The 8,856-nt window shown below is 52.6% G+C and overlaps 1 protein-coding gene across 1 annotated transcript in view; it reads right to left on the bottom strand.

Moving 5' to 3' along the window:
* LOC116686626 (titin-like) overlaps positions 1–8,856 on the bottom strand; it is a gene marked incomplete in the record, with an annotated part of 242,683 nt that overhangs the window by 112,358 nt on the left and 121,469 nt on the right. Inside the window, 5 exon segments of the mRNA XM_032511647.1 lie at positions 853–1,034; positions 6,544–6,843; positions 7,179–7,472; positions 7,959–8,243; positions 8,548–8,725. Of these exon segments, the coding sequence (XP_032367538.1) occupies positions 853–1,034; positions 6,544–6,843; positions 7,179–7,472; positions 7,959–8,243; positions 8,548–8,725 (1,239 nt within the window).

Here is an 8,856-nt window from a genome sequence, read left to right as displayed (position 1 = left end):
CATTTCTGCCTTTTTAACTAAAAAATGAATGTATAATTTGATATAAATGAGATTTGTTGACCATGAATTCCAAGAATAAGAATAATAAAACCTGTTATTAAAACAGCTCAGGTTTTTTTTTTTTTAAAGCACCAATAGCTGGAAAAAGAGAGAAATAAATCAGAAAAAGCTACAAAAACATTGGAAAAGCACACAAAAAAATTAAATTTTGACCTGTATTCCAGCTTTTTCTGAAATGTTACACCAATATGCAGATGACATCATGTTAAACATGCACTAATTCTTATGCATTTCCCTAACAGAAAAAACTTCCTGTTTAATTTTGTCAAAATATTGAAATCAAAGGCTTTGGATATCTCCTGTTATCACCCCATACATCAGAAAATACGGTCTTAAACAGCCATTACAAGTCCATTTACCGTCTGTTTTTCTGAATTAAATGTTTTATTAATCAGATTCTCAACGACTTCTGGAAAAAAGCCTCTAGCTGCATGAAAATGACTTAAATTAATATTAATTTCATTTTCATGCTGTGTTTTTATACGTTTTTGTAAGCTGCTGTAATCGGCTGCTTTTGGTGAATTTTGGAGAAATCTACAGACAAAGGTCTGAAAGAAGACACGTTACAGGAGGTAAATACACTTAAAGGAATAAAATATTGAATAAAAGATGAAAATTAAATTAAAATCCTGGCTCTATTCGAAGAGCCAAGAACTCCTCACGTCCCCCAAGTTACACACTGATTCAGTATCTCTCTTATTTAAGTTAGTTATGATCATGAACTTCCATAACAGTCTGGTTTGTAGATGTTGTGTGTCCTTGTGGGTCCTGAACCCAGGATAAGGTTCTGACCTCCTGCGTCTCCATGGTCAGGGTCTCGTCCTCGGGCGCCTGGAGCTCCACGTCGTCCTTCATCCAGCGCAGCGTGGGCAGGGGGAGTCCCTTCACCTCCGAGGGGATGTCGATGGCCGAGCCCTTCTTCACGTTGATGGCGTTGTTCTTGAAGAACTTCAGGATGGTGATGACTGGAGCGACTGGAGACAAAACACATCTGTCAGCGTCTCGCCTGCTTCACTCTGAACGTTTAACATGGAGAGTCTCGCTATGAGGGTAACTTCACCCCTAATTTTACTATGTTTTTGGGTCTAAATGATTGATGGGAACAACAATCTCTGAAACTTTGAGTCCAGCAATAAGCATTTACATGTCGAGATATGCTGCTCTATACATGCTAAAAGTAGTGATTATTTACATGGAGTCCGTCTTCTCCCCAACCAGAACACATGGGGACACACAGAACCAAAGCAACATCCATCCATTCCAGCTCCAGAGGGGACCCCCCCAAATCCCTTTCCCAAGCACATCACCCAGCTCGATGGGGGGGTCACGAGGCGTTCCCAGGCCAGTGTTGGAGATATAATCTTCCACCTAGTCCGGGTCTACCCCGGGGCCTTCACCCAACTGGACCACCTAGTCCTGGGTCTTTCTGAGCCCTCAACACCCTGTGGACCACTTAGTCCTGGGTCTTCCTGAGCCTCCTCCCTCATCAGAAAAGAGCACAGGAGAAACAGCTTGAAGCCACGGTACAAAGCTGATGTCCCCCTACTTTCCAGGTGCTATATCCCAGAATCTCTCCATCCGCTCTTGCTACCGCGTGGGTTCCACGCCACGACGACACTCCCTCCCACAGAGAGGAGGGATATTCGTAAACCACGTAAGCTACAGCGGCAGCGAAGCGCAATGGAACGGGCATAGGGAGACGGGAGACTGGGGGGGGGGAGGGGCGATGCGAGGAAGAGACTCGTGGCCAGAGATAGGGGTTAGGGGTAGGTAGACCGGTTGCTGTCTCTGTCCGGCCGGGCCTGAGGCCTTACGAGGGCGTCCTGGCAACGTGGGCGGTCGCCTGGGCTCGCTGAGGGCCCGTGCCGGCCAGGTTCTCGCCAGACCCTGACGTTTGTGGCTAAGCCCTTGAGCACTGCCCTGACCCTCTTAGCCTTTGAGCACGAACCGTGTTCAAGCGGTCCAGTGCTTGCTGTTACCTCTTCCTCTCGCATCCAGTAGCCCGGATCGGGGCTGCCGTTGTCTTTGGGCTCGTGGCCACGAAGATCCGGGCGCCTGCTCCGCCGTCACGCCGGATCTACCGTCGTGACACACGGGGCGTGTTGTGGGGCATACCGGCAGGATCTGGGGGGGACGGGACAAAAAACGTCAGTGACCCAACAGTCTTTTGGAGGAAAGAACAGAGGAGAGAAGGACCCAACAGATCCAGTTGCTCTGAGATCTAGTCACCGAACCATGTCTTGGCGACCACGCGCGGCTCGGAGACGCAGGCGGTCCGCGAGCCGAACTTGTTCGTCCGGCCGTGACCCTGAAGACGTACTCTCTTGCCCTCGATGACTTGGGGACGTGCAGCTGGTCCCCTTCAGCGGACGTCACCCGTGATCCACCCCACAGCCTCGTTACGGTTGTCCTTCTTCTCTCCCAGTGTAGTTCAGGATCTCGCTGCCGCCGTCATCCAGCGGCGCTCCCACGTGCCACCACCGACGTGCTGCGGATCTCCTCAAACACCAATTCTGGGGGCACCCGTTTGTGTCTGGAGGGGGGGGAGAGGAACGGGGGGGGGGAGGGAGAGGGAGAGGGAGAAGGAAGAGGACGAGAAACGGTTACTTTGAGGAGCGTGCGAAGGTGGGTGTGTTGGTGTGTGTGTGTGTGTGTGTGTGTGTGTGGTGTGTGTGTGGTGTGTGTGTGTGTGTGTGTGCGTGCGTGGTGTCGTGTGTGTGTGCGTGCGCTGTCGTGCGTGTGTGGTGTTCTACCGAGAAACTTGACGACTGCAGGTAGCGGTGGCGACTCCGTGATGATTCTGCACCTGACGAAGTCTCCGTGGTCGGCCCGGACCCGCTCGCGGACCACCTCACGCACACTGACCCCGGATGGTCGGTCCAACCCGACCGCTCCCGCATGGGGGTCACATACTCCTCCTCCGCCGGGACCTGCAGGGACCCAAGACCGCTGTTTAGTGGCCTGGAACATTGGACAAATGTGGACAATGTCCCTAAATAAACAAAAGACCACTCACCGTGGTCTTGGTCTTTTTCTTTTCTTCTTGACGATGGGGACTTCTTCTGCTGGGCCTCCTTGGTGACTTCCTCGCCGTTCCTCAGCAGCTGATCCGGTTACGGGGACCCGGACACGTAGGCGTCGATCCGATCTCCTCGCCCTTCTTCACGCACACAGCCGCGCCTGCACGCGGTACGTGCAGCGTTCACCTTTGGCTTTCTGGACCCAGAGCATCCAAGTTATTAAAGTCACATTCTCAAGTTCTTAATTAAGATCTTTAGTATCATAAGAGGTGGTGGAGACCAAAGCAGAGCGAGCGTCTTACATATGGAGGGACTGATATTATAGTAGCAGGAGGAGGTTGGTGGAGACCAAAAGCCGAGCGAGAAGGTCTTATATATAAGGGACTGATGTTATATTAGCTGAGGAGGTGGTGGAGACCAAAGCAGACGAGAAGGTCTTATATATAAGGAACTGAATTTATATTAGCATGATGAGGTGGTGAGCCCAAAGCAGAGGGGCAGGTCTTATATCTAGAAGGACTGATATTATGTTTTTATTAATGGTAATGTTAATATTATAATGACTAAACATGTTATCCTCGGACACACAAGGACTTTGTCTCTACGATCTCCATCTGCCGTTGTCATGGTGATTCTCCAAACGGGTGCAGCCGTGACGAGCCTGCGACTGCGGGACGGCTCGTGACCCCGGCGGCGATTCTCCGCCCGGACCACTGAACTGGTACTCAGTCTCCTCCCGTCCCCCGTGACCGAAGGAGAACCCGGCACCAGCTGGGCGTGACGGCGCTGTAGCGCTCAGCCGTCCTCTTCTCATCTTCTCCACGATGTAGCCCCTGGATGGGACAGCCGCCGTCCGAGTCCCGAGCCTTCCAGCTGACACCGGATCGCCTTGGATGTCGGGTCCTGAGCCTCCACCTGGATTGGCGGGTCGGTTTCTCTGCAGGGGTCGATTCAACGCAACAGTGTAATCTCGGAGCAGGTTAAGCATAAAGACAAGACTCACCCACGGGCCAATAGGAACGTGACCCGCCCAACTGGCCAAATAACGTGGCCCCGCCCCGCCCTCGACGCCCATACAACGTGGCCCCCGCCCCGACTGGCCATAGCAACGTGGCCGCCCCCTTGCCAATAGCACGTGCCCGCCCCGACTGGCCAATAGAACGTGGCCCCGCCCCGACTGGCCAATAGCAACGTGGCCCGCCCCCATGGGCCAATAGGAACGTGACCCGCCCCGACTGGCCATAGGAACGACCCCCCCCGACTGGCCATAGAAACGTGGCCCGCCCCGACTGGCCCAATAGGAAACGTGACCCGCCCCGACTGGCCAATAGGACGTGACCCGTCCCAACTGGCCAATAGGAACTTGGCCCCCCCCCCCGAACTGGCCATAGCAAACGTGGCCCCCCCTGGCCCCGCCCCGACTGGCCAATGCACGTGGCCCGCCCCGACTGGCCAATATCAACGTGGCCCGCCCCGACTGCCAATAGCAACGTGGCCCCACCTCCCCGGCCACGACTGATCCAATGCCACGTGCCCAGCCCCAACGGCCAATGGTAACGGACCCCCCCCACTGGCCATAGAAACGTGCCCGCCCGACGGGCCAATAGGACCGTACCCGCCCCGACTGCCAATCGACGTGCCCGCACCGCAGAATAAACCAGACTCACGTTTACTCCTCTTTGATGACGGGTTGCGCGGGTCCAGGTACGGTCCGCTCCAACCGCATTCAGGTCGCTTTTATATTCTGAAGTGGTACTCGCATTTGATTTACAGGTCCTTGACGACGCAGGTGAGGCCGTCCCCCCCACAGGACGGGGCGGTAGTCTTTCTTAGCCGCCTCGCGGCCGCTCCAGCGTGTAGCTGAGACGGCCGTGCGCCGTCGTCCTCCGGTCTTCCCCCGCTGATCCTGCATGAGTTCTTGGTCCGTCGCCGGAGGTCATGTCCTGCAGGGACGGGGGTCCTGCTGGGGGGTTGGGGGGACGGAGAGGGTCAGTTTTCTGGGAAATACATCAACCTTAACCCATGTAAATGCAAACCTCCTTAAGACCACTTAAGACACTTTTCCCGAGTTCTTGTTGAGATTTTTGGACATTTTGTTGTTTTTATAAGTTTTGAAGCTGTTCCGACATTTGTTGTCATTTTTTTTTGATGTTTCATAACTTCAACTTTCCCAAAGATCTTCTCTCACTTTTTACAAAGTTCTTTGTTGATTATTTCTGCGTTTTTTGGGGCCAATTTTTGTTTTTTTCCCTAAATTTCTCCCACTTATTTCAGTGTCTTAAATCTTTATTTTTCTCTAAAATGCTATAAATCCTTTCAGGAATCAGCTGCCACCTAACTTGGATCAGCTCTAAACCAATCAGAATCGGCAACCAATTCCAGGGCCAATCACAGAGGCCAACCCTGCTTTAAATCAGTTTCTCCCTTTGCTATCAGCTGTCATTGCGACATATAGTGCATAGATATAATCTATAATCATGAAGCTATACAAATATAATTTCTGTAGACTGATTATTTTGTAGCTTTAGGGATAGAAGGGGTATAAAGGGTAGGAGTACATACGTTTTACTCTTCATACTCCTTTTTGCATGTGTAAATTACTTTTTAGTTAGATTCTAAGAGGTTTTAAGTAAGTATTTTACGTGTTATTTTTTCTATTTTATTTTAATTACATCTTCAACATAAAGATTCATCAACAATAATGGGGCTTTTTACTGTGCCGTGTGTCGAGGGGGGTGAACCTTCGATTGGACTGGTTTTTACACTAAATAACAATAATAAATAACAGAGGCGTACCGATGACTTTGAACGTTGACGGTGCCGGTGGGCTTTCCCCAGGCTTTCTCCAGCGTGAGATGGCTAGGCGCCGGCGTCGCCCGCCTCTTTGCACTTAAGCAGCTCCAGGGTGACGCTGTTTCATCTCCACGTCAGCGAGAGACGCCGTCGTCCGCCTTGCACTCGACACCGTGTCCTTCTGCCCAACCATCTTAGGTGTCGGGATCCGCCGGTAGGGAGTTAGTTGCGCTTCTCTGCCTTCAACCACACACCACGTCCGCTGCGCCTCCAGATCCATGGGAGCGCCTTGGGACGCATGAGACATGAGGCGTTAATATGTTCCGTACATATTATTCCAATATTGTTCGTGTCGTCTAACTGACTGAAATAACTCTTCTTACTTTTCCAACTCATTTACATGTGCGATATGCTGCTCTACTACACTGCTAAGTAGTGATTATTTACATGGAGTCTCTGTGGATGATTTGCTGCTCTATACACGCTAAAAGTATGTATTTATTACATAGTCTGGTGTTTACAGCTTGTTTCTACCTGATGCTGAACATCTGTCCTGTAGGGTAACATTACAGCTCTTTCTGGTCTAATACTGGAACAGTTCCAGAGATTGTTGATCCATCAGGCCCAGAGACATGGAGCCCTATTGTTAATTTCAGAGTGAATTTCCTACTCTCGTCGTCTTGGATATTGACGTCGATTGGCTTGGAGGGTTCCCCGTCTCCGACCTCGGTCACGGCTTTGACCCTGAACTGGTACTCCTGGTTCTCTGACAGGTTCTCGATGGTTCCGCAGCAGTCGGTGAACATCTTGCGGTTCGCCACCTCAAACTCGGTGCCGTCGGAGCGCATCTTCTCCACGTAGTAGCCGACGATGGGGCTGCCGCCGTCGGTGCGAGGCGGAAGCCACGCCAACGTAACGGTGGTCGGGCTCCTGTCGGTGTAGTGCAGCTTCTCCGGAGCAGACGGCGTTCCTGCAACAACACGGGAGACGTTGGGTTAACACCGGAGAACCAGAACTCACAGATCTTCTCATGTAAAACATTGATACGGACATCATTCAGCATCCAAAGCCATTGGTATTTCAGGGTGTGTGTACGTTTGGGGTCCTGTGCCAGGGTGTGTGTACCTTTGGGGTCCTGTGCCAGGGTGTGTGTACCTTTGGGGTCCTGTGCTAGGGTGTGTGTACCTTTGGGGTCCTGTGCTAGGGTGTGTGTACCTTTGGGGTCCTGTGCTAGGGTGTGTGTACCTTTGGATTCCTGTGCCAGGGTGTGTGTACCCTTGGGGTCCTGTGCTAGGGTGTGTGTACCTTTGGGGTCCTGTGCCAGGATGGGGCCGATGTCGGTGGGCGCCCCGTCTCCGAACTTGTTGCGTGCGACGACCCTGAAGTCGTACTCCTCCCCGGACAGCAGTCCCTGGACGTCACATTTGCAGGACGCGGTCTCGATGGGCTGGCGGAACAGCTTCATCTTGGCGTCCTTCCTCAGGACCTCGTAGCCGATGATGTCGCTGCCGCCATTGTCCAGCGGGTCGGACCACGACAGCGTGATGTTCTTCTTGGTCACCGCCACGGTCTTCAGGTCCACCACTGGCCCTGGGACGTCTGCGGGACAAAGACACCATGGCAGGGGACACAAAAAACTACAGTTAGGGTGTTGTCTGCAAGACATGAAGAAACGGTAGCGCTGCCTCGCTGTAGTTCTCAAGTCCAGTCTTGGACTCAAGTACGTTTTTCTATGGTCTCTGACTTTTCTCGGACTCGCTAGTATATGGACTCGGACTTGTCTCGGTCTCGGCCACTGGTCTTGCCAAATTTGGCTTTTGGTCTGGACCGAGTCCAGGTGTCTTTATCATGTTGATGATAAAATTGGAGGGAAAGTGAAACCCAAAAGTATTGTCTTGATACCGTCATGCATAAGACCTGTTCTGTCCTGGACTCGGTCTCGAACCTTTTTGGAGTCGGTCTTGTCTTGGACTCAACTAGTCCTGGTCTTGCACTTGTCAGGGACTCAACAAAGGTGGTCTTGCCTACAGCCCTGCATATATACATATACATCTACATTTATACATATAATATGTGTGTACTGACCCATGACGTCGACCCGGGTCTCGGCGGTCTTGGTGCCGCTGCTGTTGGTGCCAGAGACCTGGTAGTTCCCGTGGTCCGCCCTCACCGCCTTCTTGATGATCAGGACCGTGTTCCGTCCCTCCGTCTCCACTATCATGCGCTCCTTGTCCGTCTCCTTCTCATCTTTGGTCCATGAGACGGTGGGCGGCGGGCGGCCCGTCACCACGGCAGGGAGACGCAGCAGCTCGCCGGCCTTGATGATCACGCCGTTCCTCACCGAGGCGTCAAAGCTCACGGCCGGGGTCACTGGGACACGCAGAGACAGAGACAGTCAGTCTCAGAGACAGAGAGGCAGACGCAGAGACAGAGAGATAGACTCAGAGACAGAAAGTCAGGATCAGAGACAGAGAGATAGACTTAGTCTCAGAGAGATGGTCAGAATCAGAGACAGAGATACAGACCAGAGACAGACTCAGAGACAGACTCAGAGACAGAGAGTCAGACTCAGAGACAGAGAGACAGGCTCAGCAACAGAGAGACTGACTCGAAGACAGAGAGATAGACTCAGAGACAGAGAGACAGACTCAGAGTTGTCCCGTGATGAGCGTACCTTGCGGCTCTGAGACGGTGACTGGTTCGGTGACCCCGGGAGCCCCAAGCCCGGCATCGTTCATGGCGATGACGCGGATGTAGTAGTCGGCGCCCTCGGTCAGCCCCGTCACCGTGTACGTCAGCTCCTTACACCGGAACTCGGTGCTGCGGGTCCACGTCTTCTCCCCAACCAGAACCTGGGACACACAGAACACAAAGGTCAACATCCATCCATCCAGCTCCAGCAGGGGACCCCAAACTTCCCTTTCCCAAGCCACATCACCCAGCTCCGACTGGGGGGTCCCGAGGCGTTCCCAGGCCAGTTTGG

This window comes from Etheostoma spectabile, unplaced genomic scaffold (genome assembly GCF_008692095.1).
Source record: "Etheostoma spectabile isolate EspeVRDwgs_2016 unplaced genomic scaffold, UIUC_Espe_1.0 scaffold406, whole genome shotgun sequence".
Lineage (NCBI taxonomy): Eukaryota > Metazoa > Chordata > Actinopteri > Perciformes > Percidae > Etheostoma > Etheostoma spectabile.
This window is presented reverse-complemented; position numbering and strand designations above follow the sequence as displayed.